The 25835-nt window shown below is 57.8% G+C and overlaps 1 protein-coding gene across 1 annotated transcript; it reads right to left on the minus strand.

The window, feature by feature from the left end:
• PAPLN (papilin, proteoglycan like sulfated glycoprotein) lies at positions 1 to 23055 on the minus strand. The gene is made up of 26 exons (XM_056133344.1): positions 23046 to 23055; positions 21209 to 21281; positions 20477 to 20537; positions 20195 to 20297; positions 16649 to 16779; positions 15892 to 16015; positions 15120 to 15200; positions 14845 to 15017; positions 14607 to 14730; positions 14180 to 14306; positions 12673 to 12880; positions 12106 to 12288; positions 11864 to 12005; positions 9854 to 9934; positions 9460 to 9580; positions 8407 to 8527; positions 8027 to 8165; positions 6723 to 7023; positions 5463 to 5600; positions 5227 to 5348; positions 4855 to 4975; positions 4304 to 4441; positions 3488 to 3615; positions 3288 to 3396; positions 1231 to 1397; positions 1 to 262 (listed from the first exon to the last, which is right to left on the minus strand). The coding sequence occupies exons 1-26, from the start codon at positions 23053 to 23055 to the stop codon at positions 93 to 95; spliced, it is 3396 nt and encodes a 1131-aa protein (XP_055989319.1). The 3' UTR covers positions 1 to 92.
• Between the last annotated feature and the right edge of the window lie 2780 nt (positions 23056 to 25835).

The raw sequence follows: 25835 nt of genomic DNA on the forward strand, positions 1-25835 counted from the left end.
GCCAGCCAGCCAGTGCCAGGAGAGCCAAGAGTCCAGCTTCCCTTCTCTCCTAGGCCCTAGGCGTTGTTTGGAGCTGGAACTAGAGCAAGCCTTCAGCCTTGCTGCCAGACAGGCTGCGCTTGGGGCTGGACGCGGGAACAGCTGGCGCAGCAGAAGCTGGAGTAATACTCATTGCCGCAGAGCTGGGCCTGCAGGATCAGGCCGCAGTTGGCCAGCTCCGGCTGGTCAATGCAGTCCCTGCTGGAGTCCCAGGGCCGGGCAGCCGGTGCTGCAAAACAACAAACAGGAAACAAAAGTGAGAAAGAAAGTCCCACACACCCCGGAGTCTTAAAGGAGAAGGAAGTGACAAGGAGCGAGAGGGAAGGTCCATGCACTGCACTGCGGAGTCTTAACAGCTCTGTGGGTCCCAGGTGCCGGGGAAGAAGAGCACTTAACTCTGCACCCTCCCAACATGAGTGACCAGCTGCACCAGGGGCATGATTTCACCACTTCACTGACCTGGCCCCAGCAGGCAGTGGGTCTCCCACTTGTCCTGTGCATGGCCTTAGCCCTGTGCAGACACCCTAGGATTTCCCGACTGCAAAGCTGAGTGCCGCCTGCCTGCCTGGCCGCAGGGTGGGGACCGGGGAGAGGAGGCGAGCTGGTGAGAGCTATCTGCTTGCTGGTTTTTGGCAACCTCCAGGCAGTAGGTAGACCTGCAGGGGCCCCTGTCATCACAGCCCCTTTCGCTTTGCTTCTCCCTCCTCCCGCAGGGGAAACAGCTTGGGGCAAGAAGATAGGACCACAGCATGGGGAACCAGGCCTCCAATCTGGCAGTGGGCACCAAATGCTGGTGCTCAGATCCTCAGAGTTTACTGGCAGCTTCTGAGCCTTTGAGCTGCTGACAAGCATTCACTCTGCCACAGGAAGAATACGGACATTCTAACGGTCTCCGTTAGGACTGTAGAGAAATCGCAGCCAGTCTTTCTCAAGAGAAAAATCTGTGCAGACCATTAACAGTGTCCCCTGTTTAGCTGTTGCCGGTGGCCCACCCTCGGCCACTGTTCCTGTAGTTGTCAGACCATGGAGGATGCAGGAAGATGAGGAAAGGCAGAGCCCTGTGCTCCCCCCCCCCCCCCAACTCCCATCACACACGGGCAGTAACTGGCCAAGCAAGCCAGGATTTGGACTCGAGTCTGGAACCTTGACCATGCCCCATAGCACACAGCCATGCACAGGGTTGGCAATTACCTGGTGGGACCACCTTCACCTCAGTGCTGCGGCTGACGGCCTGGCTCCCCCGGTAAGCACTGCACGTGTAGGAGCCCTCGTCCCTGGCCCGCAGGTTATGGATGAGCAGCGTGCCATCCGGAGACTGGTACACACGATGTCCATCGGCCTGCACCGGAAGCCCATTGCTGGGGGGAGAGAAACGTGGTGAAGACCTTTGAGAACCAACCATTCCCTCTCCTCTAGGGCACACAGAAACACCAACAGAAACAGGAGTGAGAAAGAACATAAAGCAAAATAATTCCCAAGGGAGGTGAGCTCGCGCTACCTCAACAGTTACTGAGAACCTGCCCGGTATCCACAGGGGGACTCCAGCCTCCCTTCTCATTAACAGTTCTCATAAGCAGCCAGGAGGGGCCAGGCCCTGTGTGGGTGCATGACAGAAGCATCCTGGTCTCCAGGACTCTGGTCAGGGGGGCTCTCCTCCATGATGCTGCCTCTGGACCCGAGGCTGAGGAAGAAGAAGGGAGAAGATGGGCTACGGCAGGTGGAAAGCTGGAGGTGTCCGAGGCTCTGGCACAGAGCAGGGCTGTGTGGTGGGACCCAAGGAAAGCAGGTACTGACCTAATGGTCGTACTCTGAAAGGCCCACAGGATGGGGTGGGGGCAAGCCTGAGAGCTGAGACCAGGGAGCTGCCACGGGAGACACACAGGTGACATGGAACTGGTGAGGTCAGACATTGAGAAGAAGAAATCAGAATCTGGGGCCGCAGAGATAGCCCAAGGACTAAGGCAAGCCTTGCATGCTGCTGACACTTTTGACCACTGATACCACCTGTGGCCCCTGACCACCGCTAGGTGACATCCGCAACACCCCCAATGGCAAAAAATTCTACTTGGGCGATCAGAGTAAGGGGGTGCCCATCCCACCTGGAAAAATCCAGGGTGGAGGTAATGTTACGGTTTCCCCACACTTGAGTGGTGATGCCAGAAGGCATTAAAATTTGAGGTCTGGGTCCGAATCGTCTATCCAAACTGGTGAGTCTATCTGAATAGTTTTATCCAAACTGATGGGTTCCAGAAGCCGTATATCTGCCCACCGTGAAGTCAAAAGTGACAACAAACAGGACCAAGAACAGGCTCTGTGGTGGACTCCTAAGGCAGCAACGAAGGGGTGTTGGGGGTGAGAAAGCAGGCAGGAAAAGGAAAGCAGGAGCATGGTTCCTGAGACCACGGGGAGTGTTTCCGGGGAGTCAGCCGATGATTGTGCAGGGTTGGAACAGGGCGCTGTGGGGTGACGGAACAGGGCAGATCCCCCAGGCGGTGGGAGATGTGAGGAGGAGACAGCATGCAGCCAGCATGCAGCAGGCAAGGGGTAGAACTGCCATTCAGTTCAGTTCAGCAGGCAAGAGGCTGCCATTCTGTTTTGTTTGGGGGGACCCCCAGCCACGTCCACTGCTGGGAGGGTATGAGGGAGGCAGAATGGAAGGTGGAGACCTGACAAGCAGGTCAGGACCCAGACAGCGGAAGTTTCCAGAGGACCGGAGGCAGCCCCCCCTTTGCTCCACTCCAGCGCAGCCAGCTTCTCTCCCAGAAACCTCAGCAAGAACATCCTTCCTCAACCTTCGAGGCAACCCCCGTCACCTCCAGAGCCACTTCCTGCCTGGGAGTGAGAGTCTCGGGGGCTCGTTCCCCAGAGCCCTTGAGCCTAGCCTCGCCCTGAAACTGCAAGGCAGAAGAGACTCGACGAATGCCACTGAGTCAAAGTCCTCTGCAGTTCCCACCGTGGTGCGCGCAGTCTCGGGGAGCATTGTGATCTCTGGGTAAAGGCCTGGACGCAGTGAGCAGCCCGAGGGGCACAGGAGGACTGCCCCCCAATCACCAACACCACCACCACAACCAAAGCAGCCGGGCCGGAAGCTCACAGGGAGACTCAGGAAGCCTAGTGTGGCCTCATCAATGGAGCAGAGGGTCCTCGCCCCACTGTAAGAGACGAAGGGGCTACAGTCTGTCTTCCGGCATCCCAGGAGGCAGGAGCAGCCGAAGGGGCAAGAGGTAGACAGTCGGGGAGTGCCTCACCGCGACCACCTGACGTTGGCGCTGTCTCCTGCCACCACACACAGCAGCCTGGCCGTGTCACCCTCTGGCACCGTCATTGCGGGGGGCAGCCCTGTGATGGTCAGCTCCCCTGTGGCCAGGAGAGGTGCCAGTCAACCACCGTGTCCCCCATCCCCACCTTACACCTCCACATCCTCCCAACCCCAGGACGGGCGCCTCACCCAGCACTCGCAGCTGGACCCACCGCTGGTCTCGGTCACGCCCGTCGGAAGCCACGCAGGCGTAGAAGCCCCCGTCTTCCGGTGCCACATCCCTGACCAGCAGAGAGCCGTCGAGCTGCAGCTGGTATCTGGGGACCAAGCACATTGTGTTGGCTTCAACCTCAAGGGGGCTGCAAGGAAAGGGGCTTCCTCTCCCCACCTGTTAGGTGGGCTCAGGGGCCAGTGGGGTGCTCCCAGCCTCTGGTTGCAGCCACTGACATCTCCACATACTCAGAAATGCCTGGCAATATCGGCCGGAGTGATAGTCTAACAGGGAGGGCACTTGCCTTGCACACAGCCAACCCACGTTCGATCCCTGGCATTCCATATGATTCTCTGATCCCCACTAGGAGTGAGACCTGAGCACAGAGCCAGCAGTAACCCCTGAGCACCACCAAGTTTGGCCCCCAAACCAAAAAGAAAAACAAAAAGGAACACCTGGCAACAAACAGATTGAGTTCTCCGCTACCAACACCCGACCTGTGCTTTCACACTGCCATGGGGGGTTCATGCCTTTGTGAACTGAGTGACGTGGACCTTCTGTGTGCAGTGCTGGGGTGAACCCCTCACCGGGGACTCAGCGAAAGTTCCCGGTGAGAGCTCCCTCAGCAAAATAGCGACTACATGTCCTCCACAGGCTCCCCTGTGACTCCTCTACCCGCTGACCTCACCCCAGAGAGGCCCAGGGGGCAAGTGGCCACTGCACCTGTTCTCAGCACTTCCCCCCACTACCCCGGGCCTGCCCAGGATGGGGGCAGGAGAGAGGAGAGAACCAACCTGGGGGGGTATAGGGTCTGTCCGTCCCGTTGCCACTCGATGGTTGGGGGTGGGTCACCCTCGGCACGGCACGGCAAGAGGATCTGCTGGCCCGGGTGGGCGTCCACCACCCCAGGCTGGTTCCGGTCCAGACGCAGCCTACAGAACAAGCACCCCACGCATGAAGGGGCTCTGGCTAGCACCATGCCCCTGTTCCCCTCTGTGTCTGGATCACAACAGCCCCAGCCAGATCCAACTCCCTAATCTCCCCTTCGGGTGAATGTGCCCCCCTCAGCACTCCCCAGAAGGAGCCCCCCTGGGCTTTCTTCCTCCATGGCCCCTCGCTAGAGCATTCTTCCCTCTCCAGGCTCACTTCCTAGGCCCAGGGCTACTGTACCCCCCCACCCACCGGGAGCGCCCCATTCCTCTAGAGACCAGGGGTCAGGCTTTCCCACCCTCACCTCTGGGGCGAGCCAGCCTGGTCTGCATCCATTCTCCCTTCCCTCACCCCCAGGGACTTTGTCCCACTGGGAGCAGCTGGGGTGGGGGGTGGAGGAGGGGCACACTGTTACCTGGTTGTGGGCCCAGGGTGCGAGGAGATGACCCTCCGACCCCCAGAATTCTCCCCGCGGCTGGAGTCTCCAGTCTGAGGGTACCTGGGCTCAGCTTCAGTCAGCACCGCCCCATCACCCCCTGTCGGGAAACCACAGTGACTGGGCATGGGTAAGAAATGAGATGGCCCCACCCCCAGCCCAGCTGTGCTCAGGGCTCCCCCCAGGTGGGCCCCCAGGACCATCTATGGGGACCCATATGGGTCGGCTGTGTACAGGGCAAGCACCCTCCTCCCTGTGCCCCCCGCATGACGGGAGCACAGGGCCCAAGGAGCCCCCAGTCCGCCCTGCTGCCCATGGGAACCCAGTGACCACCTAGCAGCGGGGACCAACCCGTGACACGCAGCTGGAGACTCGAGTCCCTGCCGGGTCCAGCAGGGCCACAGCTATAGGTGCCTGTATCCTCCGTCAGCAACGGGCTGATGATCAGGGAACCGTCTGGCTGCCTCATGTGCCTGCAAGGGGAGGTTGGGGGGCTATGTCAGACCCGACCAGAACAGACCTTGGCCCCAGGGCACTCACTGCCCACTCCTGAGTGGGGAGGGGGCTCCGAGGGCCACCAAACACACCTTTCGGAGGAGAGGGGTCGCCCGTCTTTCCACCAAACTGCACGGGGGTCCGGCGGGGAGTCATCTGGGCAGTTGAGATGCACCCACTGGCCCGCGACTGCTTGCACTAGGGATGGCTCCGCGCCAGCCAGGCCAACCCTAGAGAGAAGGAGGAGCAGCCCCTCTGGCGGAGAGCCAGGACCCCTTTCCTCCCCCAGGAGCTTGGAGTTCCTCCTCTCGCCTCACAGGCACTTGAGGGCCAGAGGCTTGCAGCCCTGGACTCAGGGACCCGCCTCCACATGCCCCGATTGCTCCTCCCTCAGCCTGTGGGATGTCATGGAGCTGGCATGGAGAGACGGGAAGAGCCACACACTCAGGGGGCTCTGGTGGACACACACCAGGGGCTCCTGGTGGCGCACAGTGGGCGGCTTCTGCTTGTCTGGTCTTGCTGCGGTGGCGGAACCCAGGGCCTCAAGCGTGCCAGGCATGGACTCAGCCGCGCCCCACGTCAGCCTCTTTGCAATGTCAAGTTTTGCTCTATTTCATTATAAGTCTTCCCAAATCTGGGGCTGGGGATCAACCGCAAAGTAGAAGCCTGGATTAGGCCTAATTCTATGGTCTGGCACCCAAAAAAAAGAAAAAAAAAAAAACTTCCCAAATGTCACTCACTCATGTGACTCAGTTCTAAGAGTGACAACACAAATCTCTCAAACTATTTCACCATTTCATGGGTCACAAAATGGATTACCCGCTAGATAGGCTGCAGGGTTAGGGAGGCCAGAGGCCGGGCTGGAAAGCTCAGCAGAACACATATGGTGCACCCAGGAGCCTGGCTTGGTCCCCAGCCCTGCACCCGGATTGGCCCCTAAGCACAGAGCCAGAAGTAACCTCTGAGCAGCCAGCAGGAAGTAACCCCTGCCTACAAGGCCCAAACACACACACACACACACACACACACACACACACACACACACACTGGGCTGGAAACAGTACAGCTGGTCAGGTGTTTGTTCAATCCTAGCACCTGAGCACTGAGTCAGGAGCAGCCCCTGGGCATCACTGGGTGCTGCCTTCAACCCCTCACCCCCTAAAACCATAAATCCAAAAAGGCAGAATCTGACCCAGAATCACGCTCCCCTTGCTCCTGGCTGCCTGAGTCAAGGCAGGACCACGTCTCGGGTTGAGCCCCTCAATCGGTTCTTCCTGGCAGGGCTGTCTGAGGCTGGTCCAGGGTTCAGCGCCCACAGCATCAGCCCCCTGCCCAGACATGGTGGGCCTTACCTGTGGGACGAGCCGTGGGGAGGGGGCGCTGGCTGCCCGGAGCCTCGGTACCCCAGCTCCTGGTCCCAGGCCCCTCCCCCCCAGGCCGGAGTACGAGGCGGCTCTCCGGAAGACGAAGGCTGCTGGGAGCCCTGGCAGCTCCTCATGCACTCCTCTTCTGTGGCAAAGTTGTTGGCGTTGCCATGGCAGCCGCCATACCAGAAGCGGTTGCATCGGCCCACAGAGGCCACGAAGTACCAGCGGGCAGCCCAGTGCGTGCAGGAGCCGAGGGCGCTGGGCAGCAGGCACCGCACCGGGTATGCTGAGGGCGGGGGACATAGTCACTCCAGGCCATGCCTCAGGGCCGAGACCACGTCTCTGCCAGGGACCCCCTTGCTCCCAGGACCCCCTCCAGCCCAGTGTGCCCACCCTCAGGCCCGCACAACCCTGCCCAGCCAACACCCACCTCCCACAGTTCCCACACTCCAGCCGGGCCTGGCTCTCCCTGCCCCCATGATGGCCCTGCAGTGACCTCCATCCAGGCCCACCCAGGAACGCTTGGGGAACACCCTGCCCATTGGGCACCCCACACCAGAAGCCTCTGACGAGCCCTCCAGAGCAGGCTGTACTTCTGGCCCCAGGACCTACCCATCCCCACCCCCACCCCCACCTCCCAGCTGCTGAAAGGTTCAAGGACCAACCTGGAAACAAGAATACTCGGGCCCAACCATATTTCCCTACATTAGCGTCAGTGCCTCACTGTTGTGTTGTTTTTGTTCTATTTTGTTTTCAGTAATACCACTACAACTTTTGCTTTTCTCCCTCTCCAAATAAAATCTTCACATAATAGTCGTGCTAATAGTCGTGCCCTGCTTGCTTGCTTAGTTGCAAAACACACACACACACACACACACACACACACACACACGTTGGCAAATTCTATGCTGATGCAGTAAAACACTGTCCTCCCATTGTTCATCGATTTGCTTGATGCGGGCCCAGTAACGTCTCCATTGTGAGACTTCTTGTTACTGTGTTTGGCATACTGAATACTCTCGGTAGCTTGCCACGCTCTCTAGAGGGGTGGAAGAATCAAACCTGGCTTGGCCGGGCTGGCTTCGCGCAAGGCAAATGCCCTACCGCTGTGCTATCACTCTAGCCCAATGCAGTGATGCAGTGAAATACGGACATATAGATCCATCACCCTATTTGGGAAACTAGAGTCTTCCCTCCAACCCCCCAAGCCCCCCATGGGGTCCTGGGTGTCGGGTGGGTAGCCTGTGGGCACAGATCCCACAGTGGAAAGGAAGGGGGCGCCCTCTCACCGTAGCTGGGCTGGCCCACACAGCCTTCCCCCTGGGGGCCAGCTGCAGGGACTGAGTTGTCATAGCAGCAGCCGAACTGGGAGCTTCGGCACTCCTGGGGCTCGCTCTGCTGGGCCTGGGGCCGCTGGGCCTGGGGCACCTGGAAGTTGGTTGCGGGGAGGTCTGGCTTCTGGTGGAGGTTCCGGCTGCCAGTAGGGTGGGGACAACAGGACAGCAGGGAATCCACAGGCAGCGGAGGAGCTGGGTGCCAGGAGAGTGTTGGCTGTAACCCTCACACAGCCCAGCAGGCTGCAGGATCCCCTCTCTCCAAGCCAGATCTGCTAAGAGTCGGCGTGACAGTGGAGTGGAGCACTCAGGGGGAAGGGGTGAAGGGCATGTACCTCAGGAGACAGTGCTCGGGGCCCCGGCCTGCTCCCTGGGAGGATGCCTTGGTCTGAGCGCGTGCAACCGGCCTGGCGGGGCCCCTCAGCCGCAGATTCTCCATCAGGGCAGCACCCAAACCTGCACAGACATCACCCCGTGGCCTCACCGCCGGCCCCAGTCCTCCCTCTGGGCCCCCCCCAAAGCTGCCAGTACCCGGCTCTGAGGCTCCCCACTCTGGCCAACCAGATGAGGAGGCGAGGGGGGCTGAGAACCCCCCCATACAGGGCACCCCTCTCTGCACCCCAGTCTCTGCCCATCTCCAACAGCCACAGGAGCAATTGCACCCCTAGAAATAGACAAATGCCCCACTCACAACCCAGCCCAAAGCTGAAAACAAATGGGCATCCTCCGGGCTTGCCCCAGGGCCTGGCTCCCAGGGAGGCCCAACAGAATAGTGATGGTGGGAGATGGGGCAGAATGGGGCGTTGTTGTAAGAATCCCACCCTCTTTCCTCACCTCGTTCAACCAGGGATCAGAAGGTGAGTGAGTGGGGAGTGACCTGAGCTCCTTCTGGTGCCCCCACCTGAGCTCTTCCACCCACAGGGGGCCCCACGGGGGCTGTCACTGTCCCCAGTTCTCAGAAAGAGAAGCCAGGATCAGAGAAGGGCTTGGCCCAGGTCACCCCGCATACAGCTGTTCAGTGGCTGGACCTCACAGCGGGCAGCTGACCCCCATGCTGGGTTCTAGCAGCCCCAATTGATAGCAGAGGTCCTGCAGGGGCAGCCAGGGACAGCTCTGGAAGTCGGGGATTGGAGGGGGGTGCACAGGGAGCAGCGGGGAGCTGAGGACAGCCCAGCTGGCAAGCCTGGCAGGGCTGGGAGAGGAGGCGAGAGTCCCCCACCCTGCTGGCCCCTGATCTGCAGAGCTCCCCTCCAGCTGAGCCCTGGACAGGCAGAGAGGGACAGTGCTGGGGACTGCTCCTGCCCTGCCCACCAGCCACTCCCTCTACAGAGGCGCTGCCCCGCCCACGGCGCCCTCACGTACCCAGCCCTTGACCTACAGACTCCCACCTGCTCTGCTCACAGGAGGTCTCAAGGCAGCCTTGCCACCGTGGGCCCAGAGAGGCTGTGTGGCTGTCTGGGCAGCACCCATGGGGGCTGTGCCTGCAGTCCTGGGCCCCCAAACCAGGCCCTGGGGGGTGACGGTGGGGGGATGGCTGCAGAGAGGGTGGCGGGCGGGGACCCTGGTTTCCTTCAGGGGCGCTCTGGGTGGAGGTTCGTTCTCGTGGTGCCCACCATGGGTCTCTGGGATCTAAGACGAAGAAGCGGAGAGTCCTGTAGTGTCCACCAGGCGCCTTCCCCTCCCTCTGTGACCCCAAACCAACGATAACCCCAGACTCGCCTCCAACTCACTTGGAGATGCAAGATAAGAAGGCGCTGGGCTGGTCTTGGGGGGGCTGCTCACCTGAGACAGAGGCCGCCCGAGGACTTAGAGACACCCGGGGTTCTCTGGGGCTGGAGTGTGCAGCTGGCACGCTGGGGACCCCTGCAGGGGCAAGGGGGGAGGGGGCACAGAGGGAAGGAGGGAAGAGTGGCAGGAGCAGCCCTGACCACTCCACCCCTGCCCGGGGTGCAGAGGGGGAGATGGGACAGAGAAGTGAAAGCAAGTGTTCTGCACCCCCCACACACACCCCATGCCCCACCTGCCCAGCAAGAGGGGGTCGGGCGCGGAGAAAGTGCCAAGGAGGCACCTGCTGCCGCTCACAGGAAGGCAAGGCAGAAAAGGAGTGTGTGTCTGTAATGGAGTGGGAAGACCAAAAACAAACAAAAAAATCAGTTGGAAAAGGGACAACGAGCTGGAACAGACAAGACAGACATGCGGCCGAACAAGCACACGGAAAGAGGCTCAAGAGTACCACCAGTCACGAAGGGACACGAGTCGAAGTCACAGTGAGACTCCACATTAAGCCACCAAGATGCCTCTAATAAGGATTAACACGGAAGGCTGAGAGATAGTCCAGGGGTTAAGGCACTTGCAGATACCTGGTTCGAATCCCTAGGACCCCGTATGCCCCCCACCCACCCCTGCACCGCCAGGGCTCACTCCTGAGCACAAAGCCTGGAGTAGCCCTTGAGCACTGCCTGGTGTGCACTTAAACACACACACACACACACACACACACACACTAACAAAATACCAAGGGTTGGTGAGGACAAACTGCTTCCCTCATACCTAGCTGATAGGCAGCCCTGTGGAACCTGCTAGATCTGGGCAAAGCTCAACCAGGGCACAGCACTTCCACCCCTCAGAGGCCCAAGAGAAATGAAAGCAGCACCACACAGAAATGTGAACACAGAGCCGCACAACCCGGGCAAAGGTGGAAACACCCCAAACATCCAGCCACAGCCAAACAAAGCAACAGGCCCCGGTCTCTATGCGTGAGGGTGTTTAACTTGTTACGGTTTTCGGTTTCCGGAAACGCAAAGAGGCGCCTTTCCAAGGCAGATTCTGAGCAGGCAGATCCACAGGCAAAGCCAAATGAAAGCAGAAGAGCTGCGGGCTCAGGGAGTGGGACTCAGTGAGCACCCGGGACCAGTATGGAACGGGGAAAGCTTTTGAAACTCACGGGGACTGGCGGTTGCACCACATGGGAAAAACACCAATAACCTATGGTGCTTCTTCAAATGGTGCTTGCACAATTATGTGAATTTTACCCCAATAAAAAAATTTATATTAAAAACAATGGAATTGGGGGACCAAAGAGATAGTCCAGCAGACAGGGCACTTGTCTTGCACACAACCAACCCGAGTTCAATCCCCGGCATCACATAGGGTCCCCTGAGCACCACCAGGAGTAATTCCTGAGTGCAGAGCCAAGAGGAAACCCTGCGCATTGGCAGGTGTGACCCAAAAACAAAACAAGAAAAAAAAATGGAATTGATTGACAAGGGAGAGTGTCGATCATGGAAAAGCCAGTAGAAGAAAACACTGATAGTAGAATTTAGATAGCGGCTTCTTAACTGCTCATCACATGGTTCTTCAATTATTCTGTTTAAAATCCTGACTTGTGGGCCTGCGAGATGACTCAACGGGCTGAGTGAGCACAGGCTTTGCATGTGGAAGGGGCAGGTTTGATCCCAGTACCACATGGTCCCCAAGCACAGCCAGGAGTGACCCCAAGGACAGCCACGGGTGGCCAGACGCCAAAGTGAAAACAAGAGTGAGCAAGTAAGGACAGCTCTGATGCCTGTGTGACGTGTGACGGGGAGAGAAAGGCTGCCACCCAGGAGAAGCAGAACAGGCTGGTTCCTGAGGGTGGATACCTGGGGTCGGACTGCATGTGTGGCAAAGGCTTTAGCACGCAGAGATTCAAGGGAACATTCTGGGTGGCTGACCACGCACGGGGGCAAGCGTGAATAGCCTTGCAGGGGTGTGCAACAGGGAGGGGGCTAGCCAGGCTCTGCCTCTCCTTACCCGGGGGCAGGTGGCAGGGCTGCGTGTTACAGGGTTCCGTGTCCGCGGGCTTGGACAGCTGCAGGTTCCGGCAGCGGCCAGGGGGGCCAAGGGCACAGATGACCTGGCGCCTCCGGGCACCCGAGTTGCAGCTCTTTGAGCACTGGGGACCCCGGAGAGAGTAAGGGGGGAAGAGATCCTGAGCCCTGCTGTGGCAGAGGGTGGGCATGCCTGGGCATCGGGTGTGGGGAGGGAGCACTCACCAGACCCCAGGCACCCACGAGCCATGCCTGGTCACCGTGGTGGGGGCAGTCGTCAAGCACACAGGCCTCGGTGAGGGGCGGCCGCTCGTCCACGGAGCAGGCTGGGGCATGGAGCAGGGAGCCCTGCTCAGCCCTGCAGGTGACACGTCTCACCCGCACCCCAGGGCCGCAGCTCACGGAGCACTGCAAGAACAGGGGGTTGAGGAGCCCCTCACTGCTGGACCACTCCCTGGCCAGACACTGGGCCTTGCTCCCCGGAGCACACGGCCTGGCCGCATGTGTGGTCACCAGGCGGAGTGGAGCTGACCAGACCCCTCGCCGGCACTGTGAACACTCAGGGGGCTAGAAGCAGGGGTGAGGGACCCGACAGCGCCCACTGTGGCCTCTGCCTGAGTGACATGCGTGCCAGCATTTCCTCCAGCCCATCTTCCAGCCCTGCCCAGGCTGAAGAGAGGATGTCCAGGGTCAGCCACCACGAGGGCCAGCTTGGCCAGGCCTGACCTCGTGCCCCCCCCCCACCATCCCGGCTCAGCCCCTACCCCACCTCACCCCACCCCAAGACCTCACCTCTCCCCAGGGCTCTGCATGCCAGAACGCGCAGCGCTGCAGCTGGCAAGCCTGCGTGGCGGGGGGCTTCTCCGGCAGGCCTGCACACTCGGCCTCGCTGGTCGCCTCCTGGCCACCAGCCCCGTCAGATGAGACGCAGAAGACAGAGCGTGACTGGGAGCCGCCCCCACAGGAGGCCGAGCAGGGTGTCCAGGGGCCTGTCTCCCAGCTGGAGGGGACCAGGAACCCCATCAGGCTGGCCCAGGACTGGGGGGAGGAGGCCGAACATGCGGGGCATGGCTCTCACGCACAGGGAGAGTGACCCTGGGACACATACACAAGTACACACACCTCCATGCCTCCCGCCCCGCACGCACCCACAAACGCCCACGGCTGCACACGTGGGCACACACCCCTGCAATGCCCACTCGTATGCGCACCCACACACTCCCCGCACACACGCACATGCCCACACCCACATATCCCTGTACCCGCCCGCACACACCCATCCTCTCCGCGGTCAGGCCTGGGATGAAGCCATCCTCAAAGACCAGCCCCAAGGAGGCCGCGCCCCATGCACGGCGCCCTGAGTCTGACCCCGGCAGTGTATGAGCAGCGCTGAACCTGAACATCATAACCTCACATGGCCTGTGTATTGGACTATCGGAGCCCAAAGTCCCAGGAGTAGCCCCCAGGCCCCCACCTCAGCACTCCTGGGGAGGCCCAACCTCCCATCCCCCCCCCAAAAAAGGTCAAGCCCCATTCCTCTCTCCCCTCTGCAATGGCTCTGAATGCTCCCTACCCCCCCCCCCAACCCGCTGCCCCACTCAACTTTTCTGTCCTCACCTGGACCCCCTTTCCTCCCTCTCCCCAAGGCCCCTGTCACTCCAGTGGAATCCATTCCCAGTGGATCTGACTTCAGTGGTGGGGGGCTCCCCCAGAGGGGCTGTGCCTCTTCACGTGAGATGTGGCCCTGCCTGGTGCTGGTAAGTGCAGGGCCCAGGAGTAAGGGCCTTTCCCCTACCATCCGGGAAGGCCAACTAGCCCAACCCCAACCCCACCTCCAAGCAAGGTACCAGATTCTAGAGAAAGGAATTTGCATGGCCACGCCCATGCTGGCCCGCCACGCCCACACGGTCCTTGCCACGCCCACTCCAGTTCTGTCACGCCCACTCTAGCTCAGCCACGCCCACACTGCCCTGCCACGCCCACTCTAGTCTTGCCACGCCCACACCATCCCTGCCACGCCCACTCTAGCTCTGCCACATCCACTCTAGCCACACCAAGGTCTGGACCTTCTGGGCGCTACATCGGCACATTATGGTGGACAGTTAGCCCTGGGCTCACGCTCAGGTGCCTCCTCTGCTTCTTCCTCACTCAGGGTGGAGAGCCATGGGAAGCCCTGGGCCATAGGTCCTCTTTTCTTTACACCCAGGGCAGCCTAGGGCTCCCCCCCAATCCCCACCCCACCCACCCGGTCCATTCCCCACACCCCTCAGTGCCAAGGACAGGACTGGCATAGGCTCACCGTCGGGTCTGAGGGCAGGGCTGAAGGCTGCAGGGGCGGCGGCCAGCTGGCCGGGTCTGCAGCTGGCACATGTGGTCTGGGTAGGCCTCGTTGTCCGAGGTGCAGAACACAGCACGGGACTGGTAGCCTGTGGAGCAGCCACAGCTGGCGCTGGTCAGCCCACAGACCCCACATGCATGCCCTCTCGGCCAGGCAGAGCCCAAGGCTGGCCCCTTTGGCCCCCTTACAGAAGAGGAAGCTGAAGCTTAGCATTTTATGTTTGAGTGACCCAGCCAGGAGACTGGGCACCAGCTTCAGGCCCTCAGCAATGCCACGGCCTCCGGGAAGTCCTCTCTGGTGGTCTTGTTTGGAGAGGGGGCTTCACCTTAGTCCTCTCCCACCGCTAGGTTTCCCCAGGGTGGGGGTGCCCCTCCAGAACAGGCCTCACCTCCTCCACACTGGGCACTGCAGGGCTCCCAGGAACCGTGGCTCCAGCTGAAGCGGGGTTGGGGAGCTCCCAGGGGCAGGTGGTACTCGTAGTGCACACCGGGGTTGGGCTCCTGGCTGATGAGCTGCACAGGAGGGGCTTCCTGAGATGAGAACCAGCGAGGCCCCCTGGCCCACCTCCCGCCACGCACGGTAGCCTCAGAGGCACCAACCAGATCCTCCTCTCCTGCCACGCTCACCTCGATGACCAGCGGCTCCGAGGTGGGGCCTCGCGCGTATAGCCGCTCGGGCGCCAGGTCCCCCTCGGCTCCCCGCTCATAGTGCAGGATGGTGCTGGCCACGGGCAGGGCCTGGGCGGCCTTGATGCTCCAGTGCCCATTGAGGTAGTATTTGCCGTGGACTCCCCTCACCGCTGTGCAGGGGTGAGCGGGGACACCCTGTCAGGTCAGCTTGCAGGACGGGACCCACCTAACCCACAGGCTCCGAAGCCTCCTGAGCCCCATCTCCGCCTCACCCAGGAAGTTCCTGCTGGCAGCCGCCTCCTCGATGCGGATGCTGGTGGCCCCCACGGGAATGACCAGCATCTGGTTGTATCCTGAGGGACAGAAAACAGTGGGGAAGCCAGGGAAGGAGCCGGTTTGTAATGCCAGTGCCAGCGTGCAGCTGGGGCAAGGCCAGACGGACGCGGCCAGGGCCTGGCTGCAGGGAAGAAGGTCTTTTTTTTTTTTTCTTTTTGGGTCACACCTAGCGATGCTCAGGGGTTACTCCTGGCTCTGCACTCAGGAATTACCCCTGGTGGTGCTCGGAGGACCATATGGGATTCTGGGAATCATACCCGGGTTGGCCGCGTGCAAGGCGAATGCCCTGCCTGCTGTGCTATCGTTCCAGGCCCTGGGAAAAAACTCTTAAAGGAGGAAAGAGCCCCCTAAAGGGCACAGAGTTGGGCAGGCTTGGGCACCAGCTAAGACTGGAGGGGAGGGGACAGATGGGGACCGCAAGGGAGATGAAAAGGGGGCACCCAGTGATGTCACTAGGGGCCACGACCGGCGGGATCCTAACTAGCCAGGGCCACTAGGCTCCTGGGGAGGGTTTGTCTACACCTGCAGTTGCCTGACCTCTGACCTTTCAGTCAGACCCTTGCCTCTCACCTCAGCACCCCCTCTCCCCGCATCCTGTGAGTTTCCTGGGGTCATCTAGCTGTGACCCATAGCCAGAGTAGAAACCAAGTGAAACAAGGGCAGGCGGCCTGAGGCCTCCTCTGTCTTTGTACCCCAGGCAGGCCCCACCTCTGCTGAGGTCCTTGGCATCAAAGACACCTGTGACGGGGTAGCAGGTTGTCCCGTGGCCCCCGCACTGCAGACACTTGTCCTCCTGCACGGACGAGTCCAGATTGAGGTCACAGCCAACAGCCTGCAGGACAAGAGAGCAGAGGGGCTTCACACGGCCACCCGCCAGGCAGGGGCGAGTCTCCCAGGCCTCTCTGAAGTAATGACCAGTCCCCTTCTCCCAGAGACACCTCCCCCGCCAGATGAGGGAGGCCGTGTCTCTCCCCAGCCTTTGCACGGAGCACCCCAGAGTGTGGGCGACCCGTGGGTTAAGCCCCTGGCTCCAAGGGTGATTTGGGGAGACCCCAGGCCAAGTCAGAGGTCAGACCAGATTGCCAGCAGTGCTGGGAATGGAGCGGGGACAGCAGCCACAGGGGACAGAGACCACGTGGGTCTAGGTGCCATCAGGTTCCCAGGCGTCCTTCGCAGGGCGTGGTGGAAGAAGCGCTTGGCTGATGATCCACAAGCGTCTCCCAACCCCTGTGACTTGCTCCCACCGCACACAGGGACACTTCCCAGCTTGCCTGACTCAGCATGGCTGAGCTCCCCGTGGCCCCTCCTCCAGACTCAGAGCCTCCCCCCTATGTTTGCTGGGCTTCTGAACTGGCCACCTGAGGGCTGCTCTTGGGGGGAAGGGGAGGGGAACGTGAGTTTTCTTTCAATGCCATGGTGGCTTCTGGGTCACCGACTGGCCCTGGTGTGGGCAAGGGACGCTCACCCGGCAGTGCCCCTCCACACACACGTCCTGCCGGCCTGGCTCACATGGTGTCCCATCCAACACGGCCTCCCTGTGCGTGTGGTAGAAGCTCTCCCCCTGCGGGATGCAGTTCAGCTCACACTTGTTTGGGGCTGGGGGAGGGGAGAATCGGGAGCCCCCGTGAGGGCCAGGGACCAGGGCACACTAATGGTTAAAAAAATCCCTGCCTGCTCCCCGCCACCACCCCCTGGGTCCCAGGAGGTCCCACCCAGTCCCAGCAAGAAAGGGAATGTTCACAGAACTGCCTCATCTCCAGGGAAGAAAGGAAGGAACTCCCCAGAATAAGGTGTCAGGTTCGTGCTCTGCTTGTGGGAGCCCCAGGCTTGTTCCCCGACACCAAATGGTCCCCCCAAGCACTGCCAGGTATGCCCCCTAAGGAAAGAGATACAGGCTTAAAGAGGTCTCTGAGCTGTTTGCTCGGTTTATAAGGGTTATCAACCAGCTTCTCTCTGAGCCAAGCACCGATGGAGCATGCCCGGTGTTAATGATGTGGTAAAGAACCACTGCAGCGGCTGGGGAGATTGCCCAAGAGACTGGCGCAGGCTTGGCATGCCGGAGGCTCAGATCTGATCCCCAGCACCACATGGTCCTCAAGCACTGCCAGAGGTGGCCCCAAATCAAAAGGGGTCTGGCTCCGTGACAGAGCACATGTCTTTCAGGGGTAAGGCCCTGGGACCAGTACTGCCAAAATAAATCCATGAAATAATATATCTACAAGCAGAAAGACTAAACAAAGAGGTGAGGAGATGCGAATCACAGAACGCAAAACAGTCCTGTGAAATAATCTCAAACATGCAAGCCTGCAGAGAGGAAATGCTGTGACCAGAACAAGAATAAAAAGATAGCAGTGATCCTATGAAAGGGGACACTAGTCACTTATCTTTTATCTCTTGCGTTGACTTTTTATTTTTACTTATGTTGGTATAGTAAATGCAGTTTAAGCACAGGACTGTGCCCCCTGGTGACTGAGAAGTGTTCCTCCCTGCTCCCTCTCACCGGGGGTTCTAATGCTGCTATAATATGAGGGACAGTGTCATTCAGTGGCACTGTGGCACTCAGGCTCTGGAAGGAATGAATCCTAAAGGGTTGCCCCACCTCTCCACTCACAGGACATACGGCTGGAGCAATACAATGGGTATATTGGGTAAGGCACTTGCCTTGCACGTGGCTGACCTGGGTTCAATCCCTGGCATCCCTAGAGTACTGCCAGGAGTGATTCCTGAGTGCAGAGCCAGGAGTAAGACCTGAACATCACCAGGTGGGGCCCAACAACAACAACAACAACAGCGAAAGTTGTTGTACATATAGAGTGGAACACTACGCAGTCGTGGGAAAAGATGAAATCATGCAAAGTGAAATAAGTCAGAGGGGAAAGAAAAATACCAGATGATCTCAGATAATCATCCAGATATCAGATGCCTCAAATTATCAAGGGCATACAGAGAGATAAAATAAGGGAGTATCCTTGGCCTTGGATCACAAAGCTGAGATCATGGAGCCCTGGGGAGAGGGATGCAGGGGACTGAAGAGGAGGACTAGGAGGACTAGAGGGGTCTCGGGCACTTTGGTAGTGGGGGCTGTAACTTTGTACATCAACATCATAAATGTTAACGCTACTATAACTACATTACTAGTATAATAAAAAGCATAAATCATTAAAGAAATAAAATTAGGGGCTGGAGCAATAGCACAGCGGGTGGGGCTTTTGTCTTGCACGCGGCTGACCCGGGTTCAATTCCCAGCATCCCATATCATCCCCGGAGCACCACCAGGGGTAATTCCGGAGTGCAGAGCCAGGAGTAGCCCCTGTGCATCACCGGACGTGACCCCAAAAAGAAAATAAAAAATTAATATCTCTAACCAACCATGGAAGGAGAGGGACCCTCACTGATTTAGAAACTAAAGTCATCACATTTCCATCATCCTTCACAGTGAATGGAGAAAGTGTCACTAAAAAGGATTATCCCGAGCAGCTTCTGACGCATCTAGATGATTTAATTGCACACAAGCTAGTGTGGGCCTGTTTGCTATCTTAATTCTCTCATTAAACAGGGCCGGGCTGTGGCTCCAGAGGCAGAGGCCGTGGTTGCTCCCTTATATTGCAGGACCCGAGCAGCACTGCTGGTCCTGCCCCCACTGACCACCTGCTCCCAAACAGTACCTAGGGGTCACTCCCAGTGACTCTTTTTTTTTTACTGCCACTTCTGTTTATTTATTTATCTATTTATTTATTTATTTGCTTATCTTTTTCTACTTTATTAGATGACAGGAGGTTTTAGATTATAAAAATCAAACTATAATACAAGTGAAGAGCGGTTTTACAAGCACTCTTTCTTAGAACTAAACTGTCCCCCCAAAAAGCACATAAGCGTAATGAAGCTTTTAAGTAGTCACACATTTGCGTTTATAATCTCTCTCTCTCTCATGAATGACTAATTTTAATTTTTTTGTTTGTTTTCTTTACTGCTTTTTTTTTTTATTAGTGAGACACCATGAGGTACGGTTGTAGACTTACAAATTTTGTGCTTGGTTTTCAATTATACAATGATCAGATACCCATCCCTCCACCAGTGCCCATTTCCCACCACCAGGGATCCCAGTATCCCTCCCATCCCCCACCCCCCCATCCCACCCTGCCTCTGTGGCAGGGCATTCCCCTCTGTTCTCCCTCTCCTTTTGACTCCCAGTGACTCTTGATCAACAAGACTGACCTGCTCAATGCTCAGGCCCAACAGGGCTTGGGGACCACCAGGGTGACACCAGAGCCATAGTTGGTGGTGTTGGGAGGGCATATGGTGCCAGGGCATTATAGAACTCGGATGTTATGCATGCAAAGTCTGATGCCCCTGAGCCCTGTTCCCGTCCTCGTGGCACTCTTATAATCACTTCACTCATATGAATTTAATTTCATGTTATTTATAAATAAGAAGGTGGATTAGGGGACTGGAGAGATAGTACAGCGGGAAATGAATTTGCCCTGCACATGACCAACCCGGGTTCAATCCCCAACATCCCACATGGTCCCCCAAGCTCTGCCAGGAGTGATCTCTGAGCACAGAGCTAGAAGTAAGCCCTGAGCCAGCTGGATGTGGCCCCCAAGCAAACAAACAAACAAAGGCTTAGAACAGCCTCCTTGGATACACCTTCCCTCAGACCCCAACAGCAAAGCAATGGGGTCCTGCTCCCATCTGGGAAGCTGCCCCTTGCAAGCAGCACCCCTGCCCCGCCCCTCGCCTTCCCCTGTGCCCCATGAGAAGAGTGTCAATAGCAGACCAAACCCACAGAACCAGAGCACACATGGCACCAGGACGGCCCAGACGCAGCTTTGACAATGCCCAGCAGAAGGGCATTCGGCAGGAGCGGACGTGACCCTCCTAGGTCCAGCCAACTTCTACCAAGCACCCACAGCACAGTGCTAAGGATGAAGAGCAAGACCAGTGTACTAAAGAGACCCCAAACGATGGGGGTAGGGACAGAGCAGCACCCATGAGGAAGTAACCCCCTTACCCCCGTAATAGGGCAGCCACGTGTAGCGTCTTCCCCGGAACTCCTGGGCATCAAGTTCCGAGCACTGCACTGCCCGGAAGTCACGGGCACCCTCGGGACAGCTCTGCAGGGGAGAGGATGGGGAGTTACAAGCCTACCCCCTGCAGGGTGAGGACAAGGCTGGGGTGGGGTTCGTGACTCCCCATGCAGCCCTGGCTGTGGACACCCACACTAGTGGCATGGGGGCTGTCAGCAGGGCAGGGTATCCGGGCAGTTGTGGGAATCCCTCGCCAGGGACCTTACCTCTGTGCGGCATGTGCGGTGGATGCGGACAGGACCCACGCAGCTGGAGGCCCCATCTCGCCTGTGGGATAGAGCAGGGGGACCCCACACCTGTCAACATCACTGCCCTCTCCTGAGGGGCGTGCCTGGTGGGCAGCGCTGAGCCAGGGGGCAGCCAGATGGGAGGTGCACACACCCACAGAGAAACCCCTTCCGCAGGGCTCACTTGGGAGAAGCCGCTTAGAAGTTTAACACTTGTGGCATTTGTCTAACTCGGGGTCACTCTACCTCTGGATGTGATTGTAGAGGAGACCACGTGGGGGTGGACAAGGCCATGGAGAGGGTCTGGCCACTCCAGGAGAGGGAGCATTTCCAGTCGGGGTCTCTGCAGTGACTCTAAACCCACCACAGGACCCTGGTGGAACCCCCCCCCCCACACCTCCCCGGGGCCAGCAGGTGCCTGGTAAGTCTTTGGAAAGGGAACCTCAGCACTGGACGAAGGGTGGAGGCCACGGAGCCTCGGGGTGCAGAAGTGTCACTAATGAGTACCCCCAGCTCATCCTGCACCTGCCAACTTCTGCTCCCCCTGACAGGTGGCCCGAGTGTGGGGACACGGGATAACCTGATTGCAAATCTTCCATCCATGCTGCTCCCGGAAAGAACCAACTTACCCTGACCTCTGACCCCTGGCCTGGACCCACCGGCCCTACCTCTGGGAGTAGCAGGGGCGCTCGCGGAAGCTGACACCCACACCACATGTCCGGCTGCAGGCGCTCCAGGCACCCCAGACGCCCCAAGTGTCCCTCGGCTGCCTCCTCTTCGGGACCTGGAAGAAATGACAGGCGTCAGGACTGAGCATCCCTACCATCCTCCCCCCACACCCCGACACACACACACACACACACACACACACACACACCAGATGCACTCAGAGGTTCTCGGCCTCTCAGGTCAAGGAGCCTGGGACTGTTGGCACCAAAATGGGTCCTTTCAGAGCTTGTCAGCTGGTTTCTTGGGGAGCTGGGCTGGGAGGGAGGGGTGCAGAGTCAGGCCTGCTCACCCTGTCCCCCACTGTCTGTGCGTGCACGCAGAGAGACTGTCCCCGCAGAGCAAGCCCACACCTGGCTTGGGGGCTCTGGGATGGACAGAGGGAGATGTAGGGGCAGGGGACAGGCTAGGATATCCTCAGAGACAGCCCCTGACTCTCCCAGACCCTAGAGTAGAAAAGCCACACCTGGTCGATTAAATTTAGGAGCTTCCTCTGATTCTCAGTGGGGTGGTGAGAACAGCGAGATGATTCCTATCAGTCTGTGCCAGAGGCCCCCAGGAGTGCACCCCACTATGCTGACCCTCCCCTCTGCCCTTGTGAGAGAGCCCTGGACTCTGAGCAGGCATCTGGTTGACCTGCAAACCCTACTTTCTCCCTCCCTCTCTCCCTTCCTCCCTCCCTTCCTCCCTCCCTCCCTCCTCCCACTCTCTCTTTCTCTCCCTCATTTCCCAGGGCCAGGGCTGTGGCGTAAGTGAGGCCTTGCAGGGACCCTCCAACACAACATGACCCCTCAGCACTGGGTGTGGCTCCCACACAGTAAACAATCCAGTTCCCCACAGCTGCCTGGAATTGAGCCCCTCCCTGGCTCCTAGATGAGGTAAGTCAAAGGGCAGGCAGCAGCCTCAGGATCCCCAGGAGAGAGAGCTCTCCTCTTCCTCCTTTCTGCTGCTGGGAGGCGGGAATAAAGGCAGGAGCTGCAGCAGCCTGGACTCTTGAGGTCATTTGAACAAAGGTCAGACAGCAGAGCAGAGCTAGAAGGATCCTGGAGCCTGGGGGAGATATGGGTATGCCCATCCCGGGACTTCTGACGTTTGGGTGTTTACAGGAGAGGGGCCCAGTCTGAAAGCCTATGATTTGGGATTCTCTAATAGGAATATAATCCTAATGCATAATGCGTCCCACCCAGGAGACCCGTCACCCTGCAGCTGGAGTCGGACGTTCATAAACTGGGCTACAGCAATAGCTCCACAGGCTGGGATCCAGGTTTTGTCATTCTTGTTGTTTCAGGGGTCACCCCCAGTCATGCTGGAGGCTCAACCCTAATAAGGGTTGCTCCTGACATGCAAAGCCAGGATCAAACCCAGGTACCCCACATGCAAAGCTGCACGCAGCCCACTGAGTTATCTTTCGGGCCCATGTTTGATCCCTGGCACTGCGGGGTCCCCTGAGCACTGTCAGGAGTGACCCTCACAGCATAGAGCCAAAAGTAACCTCTGATCATCACCAGGTATGGCAAATAATGAAAGTTCACATGTACTACATATGAATTTTTTGTTTCATCCACAGACCCCAGTGCGCAGGCAAGAGTGAGGCAGAGGAGTCTCACCCAAGAGGGAATACCCAGAAAACCCAGGTATGAGGGACTTTGTGACTGAGAACTCTGGGTTCAATGGGACCAGGAACAGAGATCCTCTGCCTATATTCCCCCAACCCCCAGCACCCCTGGTCTCTGGCAACTCTAGTCATGCCCATAAACCACCTCTAGCTGGCGCCAGATAATCTCATCATCAGCCACTCCAGATAGCATGACATGATGCTCACCATAAACCATGCCGCCGGAACCCGAGTCAGACTGTTTCACTCGGGGCGCCCCAGAGGGGAGTGGGTGAGACCCAGCTCCGGCAGCCGAAAACCTCCAGAACTCAACTGCCACCATGCTCATAGCAGCTCTCCACATGCTTGGGCTGAGCCTCACCCAAAAGTCAACCTATTCCTGGACATTTCATAAGACACACTCTACCCATACTCCAAGAGTACCACACCACATATAATGGGGTTCAAAGAAGGAGGCAAACAATCTTAGCAGGAAATATATATATATATATTTTACATATATACATATAAAAGCACACAAGTCCAAACCTTTAACAACATGTTATTGGTCTCTTATAGAAGGGCTTACTGGCCCCAGGGTAAAATACAACCTTCACACTCTTTCCTCTAAGGATACTTTTTTGTAGCATTTTCAGCGGTTTATCATAACAAACAATACAAAATATATTATTGTGGTCCTGCTTTGGGGCAGGGATTGGGGTTGAGGATGGAAACATCTGAAATATGGTGGTGGGAAGATGTGATTAGTGTTTGAATATTAAATGTAATCAAATATTGTGACCTACTTTGTAAAATTGGGACTGGAGCAATAGCACAGCAGGTAGAGCATTTGCCTTGCACACGGCCAACCCAGCAGACCCGAGTTTAATTCCTCCACCCCCCTCGGAGAGCCCAGCAAGCTACCGAGAGTATCTTGCCCGCGCAGCAGAGCCTGGCAAGCTACCCATGACGTATTCAATATGCCAAACACAGTAACAACAAGTCTCACAATGGAGACGTTACTGGGCCCACTTGAGCAAATCGATGAACAATGGGAGGACAGTACTACAGGACAGTGCTACAGTGCTATTTTATAAAATTAAAAAAAGATTTTAGGGGCTGGACCGATAGCACAGCGGGTAGGGCATTTGCCTTGCATGCAGCCAACATGACCGGCACAGGTTCGATTCCCAGCACCCCATATGGTCCCCCGAGCACCGCCAGGAGCAATTCCTAAGTGCATGAGCCAGGAGTAACCCCTGAGCATCGCCGGGTGTGACCCAAAAACCAAAAAAAAAAAAAAAAGATTTTAAAGAAAAAATATTTTTAAAAAAAGAGTGAGGCAGAGGGAAGGAGGAACAGGAGAGTGTGACGTAACAGTAGGTCTGTGCTTATCTGGGCTGTGGGGAAGGAGATAGGAGGAGGCTCCCGAAAGACCTGACTCCACAGGTCTGCCGGAACACCTGTGTGCTGGAAGGACTTTAGTCTTTACTTGAGGGGAGCTGCCGAAGTGGTGCTTGAGGAACCCAGGGGCCATTCCTGATGATTCTCAGCTAACTGGCCGAAGGTTGGGTGTGAGGCCCAAGAATGTGATGCTGCTCAGGGCCCACAGTACCAGGGACCCTGGGCCACCCCAGAAGTGCTTGGAGCTCTTCTGAGCTAGACTCAGCGGTGCTTGGTGCTGGGAAAAGAATCAGGGTTGGCACATGCGAGGCATATGCCTTAATAACCACTAGGCAATCTCTGTGGCCCCTGAATGGACTTACCATCACCTCATGAGACAGGATCAAATCATTCCTATCTGAGGGCCCAGGACACAGTTTATGGGCTGAACCTTCACCCCTCATTCCCATCCACCATGCTTATGGGGGTCACGTGGCCACACTTCTGAAATCCCACCCTGCAGAATACCAGTCTTCTCCCAAGGAAACTGAAATTAAAACGGATTTGGATCAAGTTCCTATTTTTTGTTTGTTAGCTTGTTTTATTTTTTGGGGGGGGCGGGGAGCCACACTCAAAGTTTCTCAAGGGTCACTTCTGGCTTTGTGCTCAGGAATTACTCCTGGTGGGGCTTGGGGAACTATATATGGTGCCAGGGATTAAACCCAGGTCAACTGCATGCAAGGCAAGTACCCTACTCGCTGTACTTTGGCTCCAGCTTACAAGTTCCTATTTGAAGAGAAAAGATACTGAATGTCAAGGTAGAAGATGACTTTTGGGGTATGACCAGCACCCTGCTCCCAAATACAGAGCGAGAGAGAGAGAGAGAGAGAGAGAGAGAGAGAGAGAGAGAGAGAGAGAGAATACAGTGACCCCATCAGCGCCCCCAACCCACAGTTTCCCACCGTGTTCTGGAGTTGGGCAAGGTAGAGTGACCCCTGCCAACTGACCATCTTGCAGGAGGAGTCTGGACTAAAACCAGACCACGGAGGACCACCGGGGTGTCAAGTCTGACAACCCTCTCCTCACTTCATCTACCAGCCCCCTGACACAGAGCCTGTGTTCCCAGGGCCCAGCAGCCAGACCCCGCAGCCTTGCTCACTGCAGTCTCTCAGAGGACCACGGGGCACCTAGATCAGGGTTCCCGGCCTGATTCCACATGTGGCCCCTTCCAACCTTGCCCCCATCCCATGGTCCCGGTCCCACTGGCTGGTCTCCTAGTCTCCTTCCTTATGACCCCCCATTCACCCAGGTGATTGTCACTGTAAGATCCAGGGTGAGAAGTGCTGCTCTGGCCCAGGGGGGTCAGTCCCAGACAAAGGAGGCCTCTCAGGTATTCCTGGGGACAAAGGTCCTCCAAGGTCCTGACCTCACTCATGTTCCTCCAGTGTCTGGGCCTTTGACTTGTAGAAGGGGCGGGAGGGGGCAACGGCTCTGAGTCTCATGCTGGGTTCTTTCTTTCTTTCTTTCTTTCTTTCTTTCTTTCTTTCTTTCTTTCTTTCTTTTTAACTTTTCTCTTTGTTTTGGTGAAGCAAGGTATTAACATTTATTTAGAAAGCTATGAAGGGACAGAGAGGG

The sequence above is a fragment of the Sorex fumeus genome, unplaced genomic scaffold, assembly GCF_029834395.1.
Source record: "Sorex fumeus unplaced genomic scaffold, SorFum_2.1 ptg000098l, whole genome shotgun sequence".
Classification (NCBI taxonomy): Eukaryota; Metazoa; Chordata; class Mammalia; order Eulipotyphla; family Soricidae; genus Sorex; species Sorex fumeus.